The sequence below is a fragment of the Euprymna scolopes genome, chromosome 36 (assembly GCF_053919585.1).
Source record: "Euprymna scolopes isolate OS-2025 chromosome 36, ASM5391958v1, whole genome shotgun sequence".
NCBI lineage: Eukaryota > Metazoa > Mollusca > Cephalopoda > Sepiida > Sepiolidae > Euprymna > Euprymna scolopes.
Genome location: NC_136517.1, coordinates 52,639,734 through 52,664,874, shown reverse-complemented (window position 1 = coordinate 52,664,874; position 25,141 = coordinate 52,639,734). Strand labels below are relative to the sequence as shown.

The following is a 25,141-nucleotide window of genomic DNA, read 5'->3' as shown; positions in this document are numbered from 1 at the left end:
AGAGAAAATATATCTTAATGTATTTGGAAATGAAAATGAGTTATCTTTTGGCATAAAATGTATATGTTTGTACCCAACATTTTTACAAGGGAGATAATCTACAACAAGGGAGAGAACCTAATCAATAAAACCATTCGGGTAATTTGACAGTGAAATATTCATGAAAGTCATTTAGACCTTATAAATATTTCTGGAACTCTTTTGTGATGTCATAATAGACTCTCTCTCCCTCTGTCTGTCTGTCTCTCTCTCTCTCAAAATTCCCAAAGTTTTTCTTAAATATTTTGAAATATTTATGAAAACATTTTTGTGATACCATGATATACCCTATCTTCCCCTTTGCGTTTCCTTTCCTTCTCTGTCTCACTTCTATCTCTCCTCTTCTACTTATCCCTCTATTTTTATCCCACTTTGTATCCTTCTTTCTCTCTCTCTCTCCTTCCTTTTTTTCTCTCTTAATTGTTTACATCATTTGCCTCCTCCCAATACTTCTGTCGTTGTTCACTCTGTATTTTCAGTGTTGCCCACACTGAAGATTGAACCTTCAATCTCCAGAAGAGTGTCACTAGCAAGGTCTGCCAGCACGTGCAGTGTAACGGATAAAGTACTAAGTAAAATTCAGTTGTAAGTTACACTCTTTTGGAGGTTAAAGGTTCAATCTTAAGTGCGAGCAATACTCAGAATATAATTGCGAATTAGTTAGGACTTCTACTCTTTCATGGCTGATAGAACAAGAGCAAGCTACCCTGATAAACAGTTTCGTTCATCAAAATTCTATGCAGATTCCTTGAGTTTGACAAGATATATGTGAAGGTCAGAAATGACATTGGTTGAAGCATGCGAATAACACTCAAGATGAGAACCGAAGAATTCAAAATAATACGAATTAAACTAATTGTTAAATATTTTGAAGGTGATAAAATGAATTTTATGATAAATGCAGATGATAAAAATTCATCTTCAAACTTCTTTCTATTCTCTTCTTGGTTTTTATTTTTACAGTGTTTCAACTGATGTAATCTCAAACCTTCTTCAGGCGCATTTTTTATGTCAAACTGTAGAATCTATATGCAAAGGTTCATTTTGAAATTTTGTATAGATTCTTGAGTTTAATTAAAAGGACGAACCTGAAGATGATCAGTTATTATATTGGTGAAAAGATTATTATAGTAGTTTAAAGAGTACATGTCTCTAAAAATGCCTGGTGCTACCAGATCAGGCTGTCCATTGGCTTCCTGAGACGAAATGCACCTACATCAACTTTCTGTTTTTGTTTTCTATTCTCTTTTGTAAAACTTAATTATTTTCTACAAAAACAAAAGCAACAACCCCCTCCCTCTCCCCTTTCCTTTCTTTTTCCTTCCCTACTTCCCAACCCCGTCGGTGGCGCATTAGAATACACCAACTGCCCCCCTGCAGAGAGTAAAAGTCCCTCAATGTTGGCCGTGGGTGGCGACTCGTGATGCCTGGGAAAAGGATCCTGGTGGCTGAGCACCTGATACCTAGGGAAAATAAATATATTGGGCGCAACACTCCACTTTGGCCTTGTACTGGGCTAGACGGGCTGTCGGAGGGGCCCAATCTGATCAATCGGCTGGTCATGTCAAGCCCCACCATATATAACCCATACCAAGCCTGTAAGTAACTACTAATATTCCCACCCCAAACCCATACCAGTCCCACTAACAAATATACCCAAAAATATGGTGGAAAGCGGTGGCTGAGGGTCAATCATATTTTAGAACCAAAAGCTTACTCCATACACATCGGATTTGTCTTGGACTAAAAACAAATGTTCCAGAACAAAAAGAAGATGAGTAGCCGCGAGGAAACTTTCCCGAAATATGAGTACACTGGCTCAGGTATCCTCGTCTCAACCAAGGCGAATGGGGACTCTCGCTTGGTAAATTCCCAATAAAAATTGGACTCTATGGAGGGTGGCCGAGCCCAGGGCCAGCAAATTAAAATAAAAATAATAATATGGAGAAAAAAAAAAAAAAAAAAAGAACCCACACTGATGTCTCGGACATCTCTGACTCGGACGACAGATCAGAACCATAAGCGAAACAGATACAAAAGCAAGGAAATCACCCTAGTCTTACCTACTCTAAATATATAGTGATAGAACCTACTAATAAAGAATCCTTTACCAAAATTTCACCACTTAAAATTGAAAGTTTTTTTTTTTTTTTTTTTTTTTTTTTTACAAAGGCATCACCACATTATCAAGGCCCAGAGGCCACTCAAGGATAAGGGTTAAAGAGTGTACAGTAGAAGTTGGTCAATATAGTAATCATTAGTAATGAAAATTTGGTAAATTTAATAACTTATATGGAACGGCTCATCAAGAACTTATTTACTTTAGACTTGAACACAACCATATTGTAGTCAGCCGGAAAGCAGGAAAACGGAAGACAATTCCACAGGCGTGCAGTTCTAAGAAAGAAGCTTTGTTCATGGAATCTACGTTTAGGTTTAGGCACAGATAAAGAGTGGGGGAAATTATTGATAGTGTTTACAGCTAGACGAGTGTTTCTTGTGAAAGTTTGGCGAGGGGGGACCATAGATTGAAGCTCAGTTGAACACTTTCCATGAAAATAACGATACATCAGAGACAAACTCGCAACATCTCTTCTGTGAGATAGAGGTTGCAAGGAGGAGAAAAGGACATCTCCTACGAGGCTACGAAGTCTATTTTGAACTCTATCAAGGCAGGACAAGTTCTTTCTAGCAGCTCCTGCCCAGATGTGGCAACAGTATTCCATCCTTGGACGTACCTGGCTCTTATATAGATAGAGAATAGCATCAGCAGTGAGATATCTACTGGATCGATAGAAAGATCCCACCATTTTTCCAGCGGCCTTGGCAACAGATTTGATATACGTGTTCCATTTAAGATCAGGAGTAATGGTCAAGCCCAGAAGCTTGTCAAAACTTGAGGCCTCCTGAAGACGAGAGCCATTCATTTCAATTGATGACAAATGTGGATTAGAATGTTGATGATGTAAAGAGAGAAGCTTGGTTTTAGATGCATTAAAAGTAACCAGCCACTCCTTTCCCCATTGTACTACGTGCTCAAGATCAGAGGAGAGAGAATTGGAGAGAACTTGCTCGTTTACTGTCTTAGATGCGGTACCATAAATGGTAGTGTCGTCAGCATAAATGTCTACAAATGATGTAAGGATATGATTTGGAAGATCATTAATGTAGATCAGGAAAAGAGTTGGGCCCAGGATGGATCCCTGAGGAACACCGGCATTAATACTGTGAGCTTCTGATTTTTGCCCCTCAACTACTACTCTTATGAACCTATCAGAAAGAAATGATTTAATAATTGAGAAGACTTTTCCAGCTATACCATAGCTAGCGATCTTATGAAGTAAACCTTTATGCCATACCCTATCAAAGGCTTTAGATATGTCAAGAGCAATTGCCCTAGAAAGATTGCCACCGTCGAGAGATTTGCTAATCCTATGCGATATAACTGTAAGGACATCTGCTGTAGATCTAGCAGAACGGAAACCATATTGAGTGTCACTAAGAAGGTTATTTTTGTTGAGATGTTTGATTACTTCTGTATTTAATACAGATTCTAGCAACTTACTCATGACGCACAGGAGACTTATTGGCCTGTACTGAGAGGGGGATGAGCGATCACCTGAATTCTTAAATACAGGGCATACTGATGAGATTTTCCAGGGAGATGGGAAACTATTCTCCTTAAGACAACGTTTAAACAGTTTTGTAAGTATGGGCGCTAGTTCAGGTTGAAGTTTTTTGAGTACTATAATTGGAATACCATCAGGGCCAGTTGCTTTACTGGAATCAAGGTTTTTGATTAGCTTGGCAACATCACGTACAGATATACGTATATCACATAGCGTGTTTTCTGATACAAGAGGAAATATTGGGGGTTGGCGGTCTTGGTCGCAAAGGGTAGAATTAGCTGCAAAGTTCTTGACAAAGAGTTTGGCTTTGTCTGATGCTGACGAGATTACCTCAGATCCATTGATAATAGTTGGGATGGAGCACACGCTTCTGTTCAGGATTCTGTTTGCTATTTGCCAAAACTGGTGGGAACCAAGCCGCTGCTCAGCTACTTTGGACTTAACAGATTGAGCATACAACTCTCTTGCGTTCCTTATTACTTTCTTACAATACTTTCGTACTCTGAAAAGCCTCAAACCTGTTTCAGTAAAAAAAAGAAAATGACCAATGGCACATTATTAGTCCAAGTGGATAAAGAAGCCCAATCCGAAAGACTCCTAAACTGGACAACTTTCGATGGAATAAAAATAAGTTTATCCACACAAATTCCTGAACACCTCTAGAGGAGTAGTGAGGTGTGAAGAACTCGCACAGTGCACCATAGAAGAAAATAAAACCAACCTAATAAAGCAAAATGTGTCAGATGTGAGGAGAATGATCATTAAAAGAAATGGCTAAATGATACACACCAACACATATGTATTAAGCTTTAAATCAACCAAACTCCCACCTCAAATAAAAATTGGGTACATGATGGTCAAGGTGGAAACATACATACCAGGACCACTCATGTGCTTCAATTGTCAAAAGTTCGGTCACCACAAAAATCGATGCACCTGAACCCCTGTCTGTGGAAGATGTGGTAAGAGCAGAACAGATCATGAAGAAAAAGACTGCAAAGAAAAAACAACCTACACCAATTGCGAGGAAGGTCACTCAGCCAATTCAAGAGAGTGCAAGACCTGGCAAAATTGAAAACAAATCGCTAAAATAAAATATACTAAAATAAAATCTCTTTCCCAGAAGACAGGAAAATGTATGAATCCACCACCCCAACATACTCGGAAATGACAAAAAAAAACAAAAAAACACCATAACTCACACCCATCAAGGCCAAAAGTTTGATCCCATCATCAACAAACTTTCAGAAATAAAAACCGATGAACTCCCACCCATCATAACAGAAGTAAGATCTCTATTAAAAGAGCTGAAAGTTTTTGTGATGGAATTTGGCACAAACTATCACACAAGACCAAGATTTCTCCAAGAGCCAGATTCTGCCAAACAGAAAATGAAAATAGAGCAAGCAACACAAAACGACAAAATGAGGGACCCTCCCAGGTGACATCCCCAAAAGAAAAATCTTTCCAGGAACATGGACCTAAACAAAGGTCTCAAAGCAGATCTATGCAACGGTCCAATGACAAATTAAAGGGAGAGAATAAGGGACAAAAAGATGGTCCATCAAAGAAAGAAAAGAATGAAAACGAACTACTACCACTTTTTTTTTCTGAACACACACCTCCAAATACCCGGGCAACACCGGGCTGAAATGCTAGTACATATACATATATATTAAAGTTTGACTCCTGTCCAGATAACCTACATCTAAAATTTCGAGTGTTTAGACCCAAAATTGGTGGAGGGGTTTAGTAGCATCTGCAAAGGTCAACTCTTTCAACTTTGACCTCTTGGCAGTCAAATTTTTGCTCAAAAACTGATAAAAAGCTGGCTGCATTTCTGAATACCCTTTTTTTGTAAAATTTCAAATGTTTAGACTCAAAATTGGCCGAATAGTTTGCTAGAGACTGCAGAGGTCAAATCTTTTGAACTTCAACCCTTGACAGACAAATTTTCGGTCAAAAACTGATTAAAAAGCTTGCTTTATATTTGAATACACTTTATGTAAAACTTCAAATGTTTAGAGCAAAATTTGGCCGAGTAATTTGGTAGAGATCGCAGAGGTCAAATTTTTAAAAAGTTTGACCCCAATTTTGACCCCTTAACATTTATTGTTTTGGGCTCAAATCAAATTAAAAGGTTAGATCCATGTTCAAAGAACCTTTATCTAAAATTTCAAGTGTTTAGACCAAAAATTGGTGGAGGAGTTTGGTAGAGTTTTCAAAGGTCAAATCGTTGAACTTTGATCCCTTGACAACCAAATTTCTGGCTGAAAACCGATTAAAAAGATTTTCCCAGATCTCAATACCCCATATGTCAAATTTCGAGTTTGCAGACTCAAAATTTACGGAGTAGTTTGGTAAGGAAATGTACACACACAGACAATTTCACTTTTATATATATCAACGCTGGGCACCCATGCTAGTATCTTATATATTTTTATATAGACTGAGGTGGTTCTCGGTTGATTGACTGTGTCTTTCTGTGTCGGATATATACTTGAGTCAAAACAATGAAAAGAATAATCTGTTGTCACAGCCCTAGTAATCATTATCAATCACATAGAACTGTGCATTATGTTTGTTTGTTTGTTTGTTGTACAGTATTCACCCTAGATGGGCTGAACTGAAGGAAGAAATATCAAAGGAATATTAAATTTATGGGTGGTCTTCAGTTACCTGTATATCTCCATCAGAGGAGATGACAACGTTAGATTTTTGCAGTTCTTGCATGGAGGTGTAGAGGTTCGCCTACATACCTTACCTGGTATCCACAAATGGTCACCCATATGGTACTGACCAGGCTCAACATACTACTTGAAACAGAAACAAAATTTGTCCATACAAAAAAGTGAGAAAAACGAAATGTTATAACAAAACATTTTTATACAAGAGATAACGAGTTACTTTCAATCATTTATTATCGCCCTGGATATGACCTTAAACTATATCCGATGGTGAGGCCCCAGCTTGCGGGCTTTGGTTAGTGTGGAGCCACCCTTTAATTGGCATTGCTCCCAAGTCCACTCTGACCCAGAGTGGCAGTACCTGTTAAGGTCCCAACTATGGATTAAATAGAAACCGACTAAAAATATATATATATATATATATATATATATATATATATATATATATATATTCTATTAAAAAAATTTTTCTTCAAAATCACTGGATTCGGCATTAAACATCCAGAAAAGGGTTGATATGCCGTAAAACAAAAACAACCAACCAACCAACCAATCACTTATGCAAATGCATTCATCAACCCCCCCCCCCCATCGTCACCTTTGTCTTTTCTCTTCATTTCTTGTAAAAAAAAAACATTTACAGTTTTGGAAAACTAATTCAATCAATGACAAAACAAATCTACATGTTTGCATTGTTATTTTTTTGTTGGTTATTTTTCTGCATTCCATGAGTGGCCATAAATCATCTCGTCTGTTTAGCTAGGCGAATAAAACTTTTCATCAATTAATCCAAAACATTCTTATCCTGCCTATACTATCCAAATGCGTGGGTGGGAAACTGAAAACCTAGGCAACTATCATCAAGGAGGATATGGGGAAATTTGTTGGCTCACAGGTTGTTGGTATTCAAAGATGAAATAAGGATTGGCTTGTCATTTCATCAAAGTTTACTCAGAACCCCTATGTTTGGGCTGCTGTAATCAGAGATTGTGTGCGTGTGAAGGAAGAAGCTGATTCAACCAGTCTTGTGGATGTCGCACCAAAAAACAAGAGGAAGACATCTTTAAAATAAAGAGCTACACTAGATTTTTTTCATCAAGATCTGTTTCAGTCTGACTGATGAGTCACACCATCTGTGGCCATGTGTAGGCCTTCATTGTTCCTATTAACTTGCCTCCCCACGAGGGCAGAGTTAGACATAAGGTCGGTTTTTAATGTGGGGAAAATTCAGCTCCCCAAAAAGGAACGAAACCTGTGAGCCTAAGATTTCCCCAAATCCTCCTCGATGATAATTGTCTAGGTTTTAAGTTTCCCACCAACGCGTTTCGATAGTATAGGCAGGAAAAGAGTGTTTCAGATTTATAAAAATTGTCTCGAGCTAGAAAGATTTCTCCTCCTCCACTGATCAAAGTCAGAAAAAGCGAAGTGTAGTATCAGAACAGATACTACACTTTGATGCTACCACAAAAGAAAAAAAACTTTTTTTTTCCTTTTTGATTTGTGTTGCCTTATTATTTTTCTTGTTGCTTTTTTTTTTTTTTTTTTTTTCAGTGGGATCTTGTCTGTAATAGAGCCGGCTTTGCAGAATTAAGCCAAACTATCTACGTCCTCGGCCAGTTTGTTGGTTCCTTAATCATACCGATCCAAGTGGAGCGTTTTGGTCGCCGTCCGATACATATCCTCTCTAATATTTTGATTCTACCTCTGAACATACTTTGTGCCTACTCGCCGTATTTTTGGCTTTTTACAATTACAAGATTTTTTAATGGTTTTTTGATTCAAGTAAGTAAACCATTTTCTTGATTTTTTTTTTTTTTTTTTTTTTTTTTTGCAGACTTATCCAGAATACGACTCCATTTCCGGCAACTTTGCATTGGCATCTTTCAGTATTCATAAGCAGCTGAAAAAAGCTGATGCAAATGCTGCCAGATGATAAACTCAAAATGACGCATTGTAATGAAACAGGACAAAAAAACAGTGAAAACAAAACAAGAAAATAGTTAGCAAAGCTTAATTATTTGAAAAAAAAATTTTTTGCTCCCCCCGACAAAAGGAGGGTGAACCTTTAAATTCACCCTTGTCAGTTCGTCTGTCCGCACTTTTCTTAATAACTACGCCTTGGAATTTTTTTTTAATTTTGCACAAACATTGAACATGATATGAGTAAAAAAGTAACAGAACGGATTTTAAGGGAAAACTCCGGTTGCCCCCCCCCCCCTTAGGGGTGCTTTTTGGGTTAAAATTGACACTTTTAAACTTGATGGCTTGGATTTTTATAAAACTTTCTGAAAAGTTGTAACTAACTAATTTCTATATAAATTTGTTGGTCTGTACTGATTTCTATATAATTTTGTTTGTCTGTACTTTGCGATAACTGTTGGGTGTGCACCAGGGGCTCTTTTAGGGCCAATAAAAACACTCCATTTTTGGGACTATTTTACCATATTTGTCTAAAATTTTCTGTGTATGTCTATTTAGCAGTTTTGCATGGTGCTGAACTTGAATTTAAATATGTTCAGGCTTTGGGGATTTTTGGGACTAAATGGGGGGGAGCGGCAAATGATGGACTTAATTATTTCTTTTCTTTGCATGGTGCAGAACTCAAATTTACATATGATAAGATTGATATGATACGATTTGTTCATTTTCACCAGAATTTGACGTCTCCTGGGGACTTTCGAGGGGGGAGGGGCAATGCTGAACTGTCATTTTTTTTATGCCTCGTTCACTGTGCATTCACGGGGGCCCATGCATGCTTCACTTGTTTTCTTTCAAATAAAGTATATAAAAAATTTTGCTTGTTTTTATAAAGAGTGTGTGTGTATATATATATATATATATATATATATATATATATATAATTTGTTATATATTTTACTTGGAAAAAAGTATATAAAAGTTTGAATAAAATAAAATACTTATTATATACGTTTGAAGTCAAAACAACGCATTATTACAAAATAAACAGACATTTATTTTGTTTGAAATTTATATTGAAATTCATAAATATATTTCGAAGATACACTTCATCATTAGTATGACTTTCCTTCTATTTTTTTATTTTTTTAAATTTTTTTATTTTTTATTTTTTTTGCCATGCTGTTGTTGGAGCAGAGAATCAGCAAGTAGAAGTCCGTTTGTTGTTTTTACGGTAGTTTTTTAAATCTCGGAATGGTGCGTTGGTCACGCGGGATTCACGTTAAGATTTTTGTTGCTTAGAAGCGCTGGTTGAGTTTGAATAAAATAAAATACGCATTATATACGTTTGAAGCCAAAACAACGCATTACTACAAAATAAACAGACATAGAAAGTGTTGATGTTTCTTTGGTATTAGAATCAAAATCAAAAGACCAAAACTTGATTTTCTATTAAAAAAAACAAACTCATTTACTTAATTTTTATGCCAGTTTCAATTAAAGGAATTTTATCTAAATTTTCATATTGGAATTAGTAACATATTACTGCATTATTACATAAAAGATATACTTTAAAGATTTTATGATCGATTGGCCGCCATCATTTTGAGGGTAAATATAACAAGATAGACTTGAGTTACCTCCCCTGTTCTGTTTATTATTCAAGTATAATTTGCAATTAATTTTGAGAATATTTTCATCAATAATTATTTTTCTACTTTATGATTTTTTCATAATTTTTGGATATTTTACTAATTTCGACATGACACTTAAGTAGATACTAAGTTGGTTTTGATTGAAATTCAATATTTCGATTTTCGTTCTTTTGCTGAAGAAGCATTGATGTTTCTAAAAAAAATCATTTTTTTTATGGCGAAAATATATGGAAACAGTTCTTATAAATGAAATTTTCTTTTTTTTATTCTACTTTTGTAAGACCATGAGTACTCCACTCGACAATGATTTCCCACTCTGACGTTGTGTGAAGTAGATTTCTTTTCTTTCATTTTCTCCTCTGATTCTGTCCATGTCATCATCTCCCATGCATTAGCAACTGCCAAGGGTGTTCAGTAGCTCACAAGTATAAAAATAAAATGAAACAACTCGGAAGAAAAACACGGACTCCAACACTACTGACCCTCTACATGCTACTGTCGAGGCTGTGTGCGTCAGTCAGTTGATCAGTTCATCTCAATCTTTCAAAGCTCTTCCGATCTGGTTCAAGCCATGATCTGCCCCCGATGTGAGTCAAACACACAGTTGAGAACTGTGTCAAACTGGCAACTCTAAACCATCACTGTCGTTAACCGTACACTTTCCTCAGCTATCATGAAAACTGTGATAAAACTCATTGCCAATCTTAAAACTAACTCTAAATATATCTCAGGTCCTTTTGTTCAACGCCACACCTTGGCTAACAATCCCTTTGCCTACCCTGGGAAATGATTTCCTCTCCATTGTTCTACCGATAAACCCATTTCCTCTTGTCTATTTTCATACTTGTTTTTCTCTTTCTGTCTCACTTCCCAATATCACACTTTTTTTTTAAATTTCTTACAGTTGTTATATTGTGCGACCACAGGTATATCCCCTTCAGTATTTGCCTCTCAACCATTCTTGATTGTAAAACAAAAAATTTTTTTTAAAATACCAGTCCTTACAAATGTATAATTCTTTTTCATCTCCGTATTTGTGCATCACCAGACAAACTTATCTATTAGTGTCTTTCTTTTCATTCATCCTGTACTTTTTATTTTATTTTATTTATTTATTTTTTTTTTTTCTTGCTACACGTCTTCTTTCCTGACAGAAAGCAGTGACTTCTTCGAGAGATTGAATATATTCACATAACCTGCTGTAATTCATTTTCAATTAAGAAAATTTTTTTTTTTTTTTTTTTACCTGTTTACATAAAATTTCACAATTTCATTAAAACTTGTCGTCTGTTGACAGCTTATTGATTAGTTGCATACAACTTCCAGCAACCTGCCGGAAGCTGCCAATCCAAAGTTGCCTGAAATTAGGTCATACTCTGAAAAAGTACCCTTTTTTGTTTAATCAATATTTTCATGTGTCCTGTGTATAACATTAAACTGTACCCTGTAGTGAGGCTCCAATCTGAGAACCTTGGGGAATATGAAGTCACCCCCTTAGTTGCTGTTGCTCACAGGTCTATTCTGACCTGAAGTGGTCATACTCGTCAGAGTTCCATCTATTGTTGGAACAATTAATTGGAATTGAAATCAAGAATCGGAAAAATTTTGGCCTTGATAAGTGATGGCTCTTTTTTTTACTAAAGAGTCACCACTTATCAAGACCTAAAGGCCACTGGAAGATAAGGGTTAATGAGTTTGTCAGATTAATATTAAGACAACACCATGGTGTATATATTATTTAATTGAAATTCATTATTGAGATGAGTATTATTATTTAATTTATTTATTGCGGATTATTATCCTCATCTTAGTTGTTGTTTCACAACGTTTTGGCCAACTGACGAAGGCCAGAGGAATAGTTGGCTGAAACGTTGTGAAACAACAACTAAGAAAGATGAGGATAATAGTCCGCAATAAATAAAATTAATAAATTAACACTGTGGTGATTGATAACGATGGTTGAAATTGGGCAGAATTTTATTATTTAAGCAAATGGTTCAATGAGAATTTGTTTACATTGAACTTGAAAACGACTATGTTGTTTTTGAGTTATGAGCCATCTTAGTTTCAGAAGAAAAGAGAAATCTTGTTTCAAACAAAATGGCAGTATCAATCCAGAGAAGCTTTGAATTGTAAAAACCAAGACAAAGAATAGGGTTTCTGGTGGGTAGTTAATCTAAAGAAGTCCTGAAGAGCAAAGTTCCTTCTCATGCGAATAACAAAAAGTATGTGCAGAATTCTAAAAGATCCACTATGTTTTATGGAGTGATTCTGATTGGCCGATAGCAGATTGTCGTTCTATTTGATTAGTCATTTCCTATCACCCCCCCCCCGTCTATAAATAGAACCTTCCAATTTTTTGTAACCATACCCTGATTTTTATACCAAAAATATTGCAACAGTTGTATTATGTTAAGAAGCAGCCTCATGATACTGTGTTCTACAAACAGTTACTGCACATGATGTGATCATCTGCACTTTGTGATTGTCTGAATTTGTTACCTGATTCCAACATTGACCTTTGTGTCCATCAGAAAAATTAGAATTCTTTGGAGTATCGGAAAATTTGTGCCTATTTTATGATTCCAAAAATGATTTAAATAAATTTTTTTTGGTTTGATTTTTTTTTTTTTAAACTTATTTATCCATTGTTGAAACTGATGAAATGATAAATTTTTATTGGTTTTAAAATATCAAGAAAACCCCCATAAGTGTATTTTTACATTTGTGAAAAAATATGTGCAAATATTACATGGGATTTTACTGTAATCCAAAAATTGAAAAAAAAAAAAAAAAACAAACAACAAAGACAATTGTATTTAGAGATTTGAAAATGAATCAATAATTGTATTGGAATCTGGCATTTAGAGCAGTATTAATAATTGCATGGGAATCTGGAAAAATATTGGAATCATCCCATATCTAGTTCCAGAATTGTTTTATTTTCTGCACGTTTCAAAACATTCTTTATTACGGACTGGCACATAGCACAGTCATAAAAAGAAAAACATTCAGAATTATTTAAATTATTATAAACAGATGAAGCTTTAGTCTTTTCATAAAATATGTCAAAAAACATCTGAAATGACAAAATGAAGCAAATATGTTAGATACACAGGAAAAACTAAAACCTCCAGCATTTTCTTTGGAATCCGAATGAAAGGAATCACCAACAAATCCAAAACGTGTTCGCACCCATATTTGGTTGATTTTCATGTTCTAATTCAAAGGAAATCACTGCATTTGTTATTCATTTTGCTACTAGATTTACAGCTAAAGGGAGGTAAATCTGAATTTAAATTTAATTTGAAAGATAGAGGAATAGCCTTGGCTAAACATTAAAATTAGGTTACATTTAGATTAAATATTTTGGAATTTAAATAAATACTTAGAATAGGCCCTCAACCGATTGTGATACCACATGTTACCTCGCTCAACAATGATCGCTGACTCCAACGTTGTTCCATGAATTTTTCTTTCATTTCCTCTGGTTCTGGCTGGGTCATTGTTTTCCACACTAGGTGACTGCCAGAGAGGGGCATGCAAGTATGAAAAATAAAATAAAACGACTAAAAAAAAAAAAAAAAAAAAATACACGGACACTGACACTTTCGGTAAATATTCATTCTAAGTGTGTGTGACACCATTGTGGGAAACTACACTCTTACGTTCATGTCTTGGTTTTTCTGTCTAGGCCAAATACTTCAGTTGATGTCAGCTAATCTTAATCTTCTAAAGCTCTTCTGACCTGGTCCAAACCATGAGCTGCCTTTTGACTGAGTCATCAACTAGACACTCTTCTCAACGTGTAACTATTGCCAAGACCGTTTCCAACTGTCATAAAAACTATTGTAAAACTCAGTCATTCTTAAAATTAAATCTAAAATTTATTGACCGATTTTCTTGTTCAGTCCTTTGTGTCCATCCCTGCTACACCTCGACTAATAGTCCTATTCAGCTTCCTTTGTTTACCCCGGTGAACAACTTCCTCTCCATTATCTCACTACTGATGCAATTCTCTATCTCTATAAAAGCCAAGTACATCCAAAGACGGAGTACTGCTGCCACATCTGGGCTGCAGCTTCAAAAAACAACCTATCCTGCCTTGACAAAGTACAAAATAGACTTTGTGGCTTAGTGGGGGATGCTTTCTTCTCTTCCCTGTAACCTCTCTCCCACAGAAGAAACGTTGCGAACCTGTCTTTTTTTTATCGTTATTTCCATGGCAAGTGCTCATCCGAGCTCCAATCTCTGTTCCCCCTTGCCAATCCTTCATGATAAACACCCGTCTAGCTAAAACCACTGCCAGTAATTTCCCCCACTCTTTATCTGTGCCTAAATAAAAACATAGATTCCATGAACATAGCTTTTTTTCTGAGAAGTGCACGCCTGTGGAATTCTCTTCCGTTTGCCTGTTTCCCACCTGACTACAACTTGGACGTCTTCAAGTCCAACATAAACAAATTCCTGATTAATCGCCCCCTTAAGTAAGACGCTTTATCAAATCTCCAATACCAACTATTACTACGATATTATCCTATTGATTAGTGTACACAAAATAACCCTTATCCCCGAGTGGCTTACGGGCCTTGATAAGTGGTGATCCCCATGTAAAAAAAAAAAAAATAAAAATAAAAATTATCTCTGATAAGCCCATTTCCTAAACCCTTGTTTACCCGATAAACTTCTTTCCTCTTTTCTTTTGTTATACTTTTCTCTTTCTCTGCCACTTTCTAACACTTGGGATGAGGGAGAGCGGATGAGAGTATCACACTGGCATTAATATCATGTGTGACAATAAAAAGGTGCTGCACAACCTCTTTTACACACTGGCTCATGGGAACTAACAGAAGCTGTATCAGAAGAGTTTGACTGAGTTGTCAAAAAGCTTCTTTTTTTTTGTTGTTGTTCAAGTTGGTGGGCTTGCTGGAAGCTGTGATCAGTTTGCAGATGTCCAAAAAAGTTCAAGACGGTGCTGGACACATTGTAATTATCGATCTATGTATGATCAGCCCCATACATTACCCCCTTGCCCTTTCATACATATGCTAATCTTTTTTCCCAATATATTGAGTTGAATTATTTGCTATGAGAACCATCTTAACTGTGTGACTATGATTTAATGTAAATGTGGAAAAACTATACAAAGGTAAGACGTCATCCACTAAAAGTAAGATTAGAATATTGTAGAGCCGTAATATGTGAAGAGATTGAAAAGTCTGGCAGAAAAAGGAAAATTACCTACCCTTATAGGACAAAGTAAAAATTATAGACAGAGAATGGAGTGTCAGACAATTTAAAATCGCAGTGGATATACAGGGCAACAATCAACTATTAAGCAGACCTAGCATAGAATTTAACACAATATGAGAACCATAAATCTCATCTGTCTGTTTGTGTGTGTATATATGTATGTATATTTGTGTCTCACTAAAAATTTTGACACACCCGGCCAACACTGACAAAATTGGTATCATTTGAAAGCTCAGTCTCTCGACTGACGAATATCCAAAAATTGGCCCAAATCATTTTTTTTCACAGTCAACTGGGCCGTTTTTTACAAGGAGAGGTCACTTTCTTTGTCAACATTATTGCAAAGTTATCATACACCTTGCAATGACTAAGCTTAATTTGAACAGCAGCGATGTTGTATGTCATGGTAGGCGAGGTGACAAAACCGTTAGCTGTTTTTTTTTTCACTTCCTTTTCCTCATGGCATTACTGCCTGCTTACTTACTACTTTTTTTTTGTACTCACATGGGTACTCGCTGCTATTGACATTTTTTTAGGGGGTTGGTTATTTTTATTTATTTATTTTTTTTTTTTTACACAGTGATCACTTATCAAGGCCCGGAAGCCACTCAGGGATAAGGGTTATTGCAAGTACATTACGTTAGTGTGGAGATTTGATGAAGTGTTTACTTAAGGGGGCGGTTCATTAGGAATTTGTTAACATTGGACTTGAAGATATCCAAGTTGTAGTCCGGTGGGAAGCAGGCAGACGGAACAGAGTTATGTTTTTTTTTTGTTTGAAACATTGTTTTAGGGCTCCATAGATGGATACCCTTACCATAAAACCTCTCCACACCTGGACACCGCCAGGTACCCATGCTAGTTATAAATAATAAAAAATATACATAGTAATAATATGTAATGTTTTGAGGGAGCATTTCTATAAAATAATAATAAAAACATCAATAAAGCAGTTTAAAATGTGTGCTAACGTATTCTAGGCAGTCCTAATGATCAAATCTCAAAAGTTTTTAATTCACGAGATAGTTTAAAGGTCAGAATATAGTAATAGAAAGTTTAGATTAGAAGGTTCTGCAATAATCTAGAATGGGTTAAGATGCCACAAAAATAAAGGTGGAGAGGGGGAAACAGATCAGATATCAGCTTGTGCCTGTTAAGATAACTCCGGTCTCTGATTCATGGATAAGTCCAGCTGAAAGAATCCAAAGTACGAACAGGAAAATACATCCCTTCAACCCACGGAAAGTTGCAGAAAATGCCCTCTGGACTAGTGGTAAATACAATTTTGAAATATTCTCATTGACCAAACTTTTAAAAGAAAAACAAAAAGGAATATGAATATCATTGAATTTCAATATAAACAGATATCTATTAGTGTCTTTCTTTTCATTCATCCTGTACTTTTTATTTTATTTATTTTTTTTTTTTTTTCTTGCTACACGTCTTCTTTCCTGACAGAAAGCAGTGACTTCTTAGGGAGATTGAATATATTCACATAACCTGCTGTAATTCATTTTCAATTAAGAAAATTTTTTTTTTTTTTTTTTTTACCTGTTTACATAAAATTTCACAATTTCATTAAAACTTGTTTGTTGACAGCTTATTGATTAGTTGCATACAACTTCCGGCAACCTGCCGGAAGCTGCCAATCCAAAGTCCAAAAGGAATCTGAATATCATTGAATTTCAATATAAACAGAGTGAATAGTCACTTGAATCTTGCCTGTTAGCAGTTCTTAACTTTGACTACCTCCCTTCTCCTCTCGTAACCCTCCACTTCCTTGTCCTAGTTTTCGACCTGAGTTTCAACAAGCTGTCTTTTCTCTTGTATTCGATAGTAGTAATCCAAAATAACTGTATCTTTTTGTTAACCAACCTTTTTCATTTGTTTTGTTATTGTTGAAAATAAAGGAAAATATCATTTTCCGAAAATCATGTTTCATATCGTCCATATTTTTAATTATTACACCTTTGAACATAACAGTAGTAATAAGTATTGATCTATAAGTAGTAAGATTGTATATTTAAAAACAAAAAATGTTTAAGACTCCTGAAATTCACCTTGGAATGGTTTACAAGGACCCAAAGCATAGTAGGTAAAATGTTTCATACAATTCAGTAATAAGTTACACCATTCTGGAGAAAGACGGTTCAATCCTCAGTGTGGGTGGCACTCCAAATACAATTGTAAATTATTTAGGCTAATGAAATGAAAACCTGCTATGCCTGTGGATCAAATAAAGGGTTCCATTTGAAATTCTGTGCAAATTCTGAAGTTCAACAGAAATATTCTTGAGGTCAACAAAATATACCTGATAACGGTCAGAGGTTACATCAACTGAAACGTGAAAATGACACTAAAGATGCGAACAGTAGTGCAAAGAATCTGAATAATAGAATTTATTTTCCAGATATATTTTGATGAGATTGATATTTACTTACTTCCCACTGTAGGAAGATGTGACAAAAGGGCAGAAGGTGAGAATCATTAATCTAAAGGAGGAGCATCCTGGGTTGCTAAGAATTGCTTAGGCAGCTCTGTTTGCATTTCTTGATCAGAGGGCTTCAGGCAGTAAGCAATAAACTTACTTCAGCCCAAAGAGGGGAAGACAGTCCTAGGAGAGTGGACCTCCTAGGACTACCTACAGCCCAACAGATAAAAGGTCACCAAAATAGCCCAGTTCTCAGCAGACTAATTGTTGAGAACATATCTTCAGCTAGTATTTAGCAATCTAGAGTCGCTAAGTAACCTAAGCTACGACGAGACCACTTTTGAGAAGGCTAAGTTTCTATTTATAAAAGTTATGTTGTTTTCCTCCCTCCCTTCCTGCTCAGCAACAAACGCTGACTCCCAACACTGTTCCCATGGTCTTTTTATCTTTCATCTCCTCTTCTGACGATGTCGTTGTCTCTCACATTGGCAGCTGCCAAGAGATGCACAGTGGCTCACAATCATAAAATATAAAACAACTCGAACCATAAACTCGAGAGAAACAAAAGACTCCAATACAGTCGGTTGTACTCTGAGTGAGTGTGTGACACTATTATGGGGAAATAACCCTCTAAAGGCTAAGATCCACATTTACGTCTTTTGTTGAGGTCGTGTTCGTCAATTAATGTCAGCTCATCTCGATCTGCTCCAAGACATGACCTGCTTTTTTCTTGCACCTGTCGCAAACTCGAGAATGTCAGTAAACTATCTGTTGGAAAACTCATTGCCACTTCTAAAACTAACTCTAAATATACTAACCTCTATTGTCCCTTCTTCTGCTCTAATTGCTGCCACACCTTGATTAACAATCCTAATCAGCTTCATTTGTGTGCCTTGCGAAAACACTGTCTTTCTATTAAGTTTGCTCCCTAAAGCCTTTTTTCTGCTGATCAATTTATGCTTTTTTATTATAGTTTTTCCTCTCTTTTTTTTTTTTTTTAATTCCTAATACTGTTTTTTGAGGTGGGGGGGGGGCATCGATGTTATGATGAGTGCATCTGTTTTGATTCATTTTCTGTAGAACCTATGTACATTATTTCTTTTTAGAAGTTTCTAATGTGTTTACATGTAGATCAACATAAGACAGCCTCATGACGTGGATCATACTACAATAAGTATTTTCTTTTATATTTATGTTTTTGCAGCCTTTAAATTAGTGGTGGGGCGATCAATCGGAATCGTTAATCGTAAGAATCGTGTATTTTGGGGGTAATCGGAATCACATCATTACAAAAATACCTTAGATTTACGATTCTTTCATTACGATTCTCTTATATTTTTAAGCTGTACTGTTTGTTTGAAGTGAGGTCAATGTTGTCACAAATTTATGATAAAAACGTCATAGAACTTTTTATAGCATATTTAATGATGTACAAGAATTTTATTAACTACTTTAAAGGTAATCTTTATTTATCTTAATGAGTTTTCTTATTCGGTCACATACATAGGCACTGTCTGTCTGTTTCGAAACTTTGAGGCCCATGGTTAGTTATCTGTTTGCACTGTTGCAAAACTTTAGGGGCTGCAAGGTAATATTGCTTTCATTTGTGAGCAAAGTTTATTTATGTATAAAACAGCCTAACTACGTCAAGTCCATGAAAAAGTTGATGAATACTTAACCCTTAGAGAAAAATGATTTTTTACTGTGCTCTCATTGCGAGTAAATCATGTTAAAAATCAGTGGTTTTTCCAACTGGTGACTAAAAAAAAAAAAGAGGGGAGGAGGCGCTTATCTTTTCGCAAGTTTTTTTGGTTTTTTTTTACCGACACTCTTCCATGAGTAAATAAATGAAGAATCTCATTAGTAAATGAAAAATGTCTTGTCAACCTTTATATTTAAAAAAAAAAATAAAACAAGCAAAGTCAAATTATTTAAACAATTGTACTTTCTATTTTCTGAACGAAGGCTGTTTCAGGAAATATTTCTAAAACTAAAGTGAAACTGATCACACAAAACTTTGACAATCTGTCAGCTTTTTTGAAGTATCCAAAAACAAAAACGTTAGAACTGCATATGCTGACTGACGGTTCCACTTAAGGTTTTTCAAAAACTACAAAAGAAATCTTTTTGGTATCTGTTAAATAAATGCGGTAAGTGAATTTAATTTTTTTTTTCTTCTAGAAATTTACATTTCATTAAAATATTCTACGAATGAAGCAATTAAACAATTACCAAAAATTTCCTTTTTTATATAGAAATAAAGAGGTAAATTAAGACATTAAATGAGAATAAACATTAAAAAAACGATAAGTATATAATTATATAATAAAAATTAATATAGAAATAAACCAATTTATTTAGATAAAAAAAATAACATTATTATTGTTAAAAATATTTTTTTAAAAATAAATAGAAATAATTTGAGATGATTGAATATAAAAGGCTAAAAATTTAATCAAAGATTTAATTATTTTTAAATTTTATTTAGAAATAAGAATATTCTGGAAAGTGGAATAAAAGTCAGTAGCAATTGAAGCTGCAAAAAAAATGTTAAATATTTAAGAGTTATTGAAGATAAAGAGAAAATAAAACAAAAAAAAAATGAATATCAAAAGATAAACAAAACATGTTATTCCCCTTGAAATTTGATGTTATTGTATTTTTGTTGAATTAATTATGACTTACTTTTTCTTTATATTTTTAATATATAAAATAACTCCTGAAATTGATTGTTATTAATTTCATGGTGTATGTTTAATTCATGGTTAAAATATTTGTTTTGACTTTTATCTGCAATGAAAGAAATTTTACGAAAAAAATCAGATCATTTTCGAAATTCCCTTAATTGTATTTCCACTTTTTCGCTGTACCAAAACTTTCAATTATATAATGGTATATTTCAAAACACTGGAATCGGACTTATCGGAATCGTTAATCAACATTTTCCTGGAATCGGAAAAAATTTAGGAATCGTCCCAACACTACTTTAAATATTTCCATTTTCTTTTAAGAAACATACATTTGTCGCTGATGTGTTGTTTAGTGGCCTTCTGCTATTAAAGGCAACATGTGTAAGACGTACTACATAAGAAAAAATGAATAAAATATGAATGTGAATTAAATACATCTTCTGGTTTTTGGAATCATAACAAACAATATATATATATATATATATATATATTATTATTATTCTTTATGTAAATACAATCATATCTTGCTACGATGTGCCGACCGTTTCAATCATATTTGATTTCATCAGGCAAGAAAAATTAAAATACAAAAATTAAAAAGGTTTCAAACCTTTTCAAATTTTGAGGAGAGAAAATATGGCGTGAAGCAAAGCTAAAGTTCTTATCTAGAACAAGATATGACTGTATTTACATAAAGAATAAAAAAAATATAATTTGCTCTCTTTGATCATCACTATCATTGAAATTCAATTATTCTTAATTTTTGAATATTTTTCTACCTGAAATTAATATATATATATATGTATTAGGTAAGAGAAAGTCTACTGTTGATATGCAAAATTCAAAAATTTAACGGTTTAAAGACCTAACAAGTGTACCATCTCTTTCAATAAATAAACATATTTAATTATTAAAATTAAATTTGATATTGCGATTCTAACAGGATGCTTTTTTTATTTTTTTTATTTATTCTTTTTTTTTTATTTATTCTTTTTCTTTTTAATTTTTTTTTTTTAGGGTTATTTAATTTCAACGTGTACAGTAATCACGGAAATGTTTCCAGCCAAAAAGCGGAACCTGATGACTGGTTTGTCTTCGTTGATCTTCAGTTTCACCATTTTGATTTTTGAAGTTGCTGTCTATTTAACACGGCATAAGAGTTGGAGGGTTTTGGTTATTACTTGCGCCAGCTTCTCTGTGTATGGATTTTTCGAATTGATGTAAGTATGAAAGAAAAAGAAACAGAAATGCTTTTTTGCAACTTAATAACTAATATGAAAATTTCACAATTTCCGCTTTTTTTTATACATCAATTGAAATTACATGTTTATTCCTATGAATTATCCGAATTTATCAGGAAGAAAGATTTTAAATATGAATCTTTCAGAAAAAATATATATATTAGTGATGGGACGATTCCAATATTTTTCCCGATTCCGATACAATTTCCTTTATAAATCTCTAAATATTTAACTATAAAAGTGTTATTTTGTCCTGATTACTGTAAAAACACATCTTGAATGTGCATCTAGAGATTTTAGTCTTACTGGAAGTTTAGATCAATAAATATTTATTATTTTATTATTAATTCAAGAAGTGGAAGATGCTTCTTAAATCAAATAAAAAAAGATAATTTAAAGAATCGATTTTGGCATCGGAAAATAGGCTCAAATTTTTTCCGATATCAATTCCGATACCTCAAAAAACTTGGATTTTTCCGATTCCCAATTCTGATTCCGATTAATCATCCCAACAATATACTATTATTTTTCAAAAGGTATTCATTACAATATTGTTTTGTATTGCAACTAACAAGTCTGCAAAATTGTTATTTCTACATATTTAATCACATACTCATCAGATGTTTACATTTAAAAATTGGCGCAAAAGTGTGAAAATGAAAAAAAAAAAAAAGGAATTTGTTAGGTGAAGGTCGAACGACGGCATTATGAATATGCATGCATAACGTAATAGCTATTGGTTCATGTTTTAAGTTTTAGCCTTGCAGCAAACATGTCTTCATAACTCAGGCATTAACGTCGTGGTGATGCACGAGTCATTATTTTTTAAACTTTTAAATCATTACTATATATTGGGTCCAATATAATATAATAATAAATATGAAATCTGCATTAATCAAAATATCATATTTAAGCATATTTTATGACCAGGCAATGCCGGGCGGCCTGCTAGTGTGTGTGTATATATGTATTTATATATATATATATATATATATATATATATATATATATTAGTAGTTTTGAAATAGTAGTGTGTATACATGTATTTTTATATATATATATATATATATATATATATATATATTTATTTTCTGTTTCGTCCTTGTGAAGATTCATCTGGCTATTGAGCATATATATATATATATATATATATGTATATATACACGCACCCACCGTACTTTGGGATAATTGCGCCAAATCCAGGGGTAATTGCGCCAACTAAAAAAAGTGCTCTTTATATGCGTGATTGCCAAAAGAGCACTTTTAGTTAGCTGGCACAATTTCCCTGTACTTGGCACAATTACCCCAAATACGATATATATATATATATATATATATATATATATAGTAGTGATTCATAGTGATAAGTAGTAATATTGTATACCAAAAACAAGAATCTGTTTAAAGCCCCTAAAATTCATGCTAGAATTGTCCACAAGGATTTAATCGAAAATCATATACTAAGTCAGTTATTTTACTAATATTACATTTATTATTTAATTTTAATTACTATTTATTTTTAGTATATTTTTTATAATTTACCAGTAATTTTTTGTTGTTTTGTACCACAGCAAATGTCTGCAAAATCTGCAGCAAATGACACAAAACAGAATTAAATTCTTTTAAATGATGAATTGGTTCTTGTTTCCTTTATTTGTAATCGTTATATTTATCTACTTATTTGGAATTATTTAGTGAGTTACTTTGATTTTAGTAAATTTTTATTATTATAATTCAAAATTTGATTTGTTAGAGATTTTCTAAGGAAAAAAAGGGGAGATAATCACTAAAAAAGAATTGTGATTTATTTCCCTGGTATGGTATATTGTATTAATACTCACGCACAGACACGGATATAAAGTTGAGTTGTTTTTTTTTTTCTCGCTTTGACATTGATATTAAAAGCCTTCTTTTTCTATTTAAAAATTATTAAAAAGAACTTAATATACTCAGTCATAAATATGTGAGCGACTACATGGTTAACTAATTTGCATATTTCTTTGAAAGACGAATGTTAATTATCTATTCATTTTTTTATAGTTTCTTAATAAATGATTTGTTTTATTTCACTATTACACTGAATTCTTTTTTTTTTCTTTTTTTTTTTTTTTTTATAACGCATGTTCACCCCTTACAAAGCATATCGTCACTTGGACATAAGGGGCTACTATTTGGAGCCATGTCTAGGAAAGATTAACAAGATATTTGTTTATGTTACATTTAAACTTCTGCATATCAGTACAGCCAGGGAAACAGGCAGCAGGAAGGGAATTCCAAATTCTAGCTGTTCGAAGAAAGAAACTATTAGAATAGAAAGCGTTCTGGCATTTAGGGACAACAACAGTGAAGGGGTGAGGTCTTATTGCTAAGCGGGTTTGTCAGGGATATGTACATCAAGGGGATACAAGTGAAACGAGTTCATCAGAACACATTCCATTAAAATATTTGTAAAACAGGCACAGTGATGCAACGTTGCGACAATGAGACAGGGGCTGGAGCTTAGTTGATAAATTGAGACCGATGCATGGGCGAATGGTGGCCTTGTATGCATAGTTTCTAAATTCTGCATAGAATTTAAGATGAAAACGTTCCAGCACATAGAAATATTGTTATATAACATTAGAAAAATCGGAACTTTTGGGGGTATCGGAATCGGAAAAATTATAACCTAATTTTCGATTCCAACTTTTTTTTTTTTGGTTTTTTTTTTTTTTTTTTTTTTTGTTTTTTTGACAATAAAAAATGAAACAACACAAATTGTTTGTGTTTTTTTTTTTATTAGAAATTATTCATTCACAACACAAGACTGAGAAGAACCAGGAATGGGTTATAAATCTCATTTACAGATTTAACATTGATTAGCAGCTTTTAATTTCTTTTATTTATTGGTTATTTATCAATTTGACTATTCCTTTTCCAAAATTTTAGCATCTATTCACTAAATGACTATATACCCCCACCTGAGGAAGTTCACTTGATTATTAGAAGGTTTTAAATCCTCTGGAAAGATTTCTCTTTTTTTAATTTCATTGGCACCAGCTGTACATTATCCATGTCTCCCATCTACTTCTTCTGAAATAATTAACGTTTATGGAACTTTGGACACAAGTGAAAATATAGTGAAAATATTGGATGAAATACATAAAGAAAAAACATTCTGAATATTTTCTTAATTAAAAAGGAAATTATATTTACATTTAAACTCATACATGCACCTCAAAAAGATTTGGATTGGAATATTTATTAGTATAATTAACAGAAAAAGAAAAGAAATAATAAACAAATACTCAACAAATAAATGCCACCAAAGGCAAGACATACGTGAATAAATTTATTTGTGTTTAAACTTCTTTTAAAGTGTGTTTTTGATGGTGCTCAGAAAACTCGTACCCGGAAAACTGGTCCATTTTTGCTAGGTAGGAAAAATCGTCCATTATTGAATAAATATCGATTGAAAACACATTTTATGACCGTTCTTGAATGAGATATTGTTTTTAAAAGATGCTATGCTCCCATATTTTTTAAAAAAATATTTTTACTTGTTTACAATTTTCTTTGTGTTCGTTTTCTACCTAACTGGCTAAGTTGCTAGTGGTTTC

General features: G+C 33.7%; 1 protein-coding gene across 2 annotated transcripts in view; it reads left to right on the top strand.

Moving 5' to 3' along the window:
- The window catches only part of LOC145260481 (organic cation transporter protein-like), a 150,178-nt gene that overhangs the window by 72,240 nt on the left and 52,797 nt on the right, over positions 1-25,141 (top strand). Inside the window, exons 3-4 of one of the 2 annotated variants that reach the window (XM_080118587.1) lie at positions 7,907-8,137; positions 21,319-21,521. In XM_080118587.1, coding sequence (XP_079974713.1) covers positions 7,907-8,137; positions 21,319-21,521 — 434 coding nt within the window. The remainder of the gene's footprint in view (positions 1-7,906; positions 8,138-21,318; positions 21,522-25,141) is intronic. The other variant, XM_080118588.1, reaches the window with a different exon arrangement.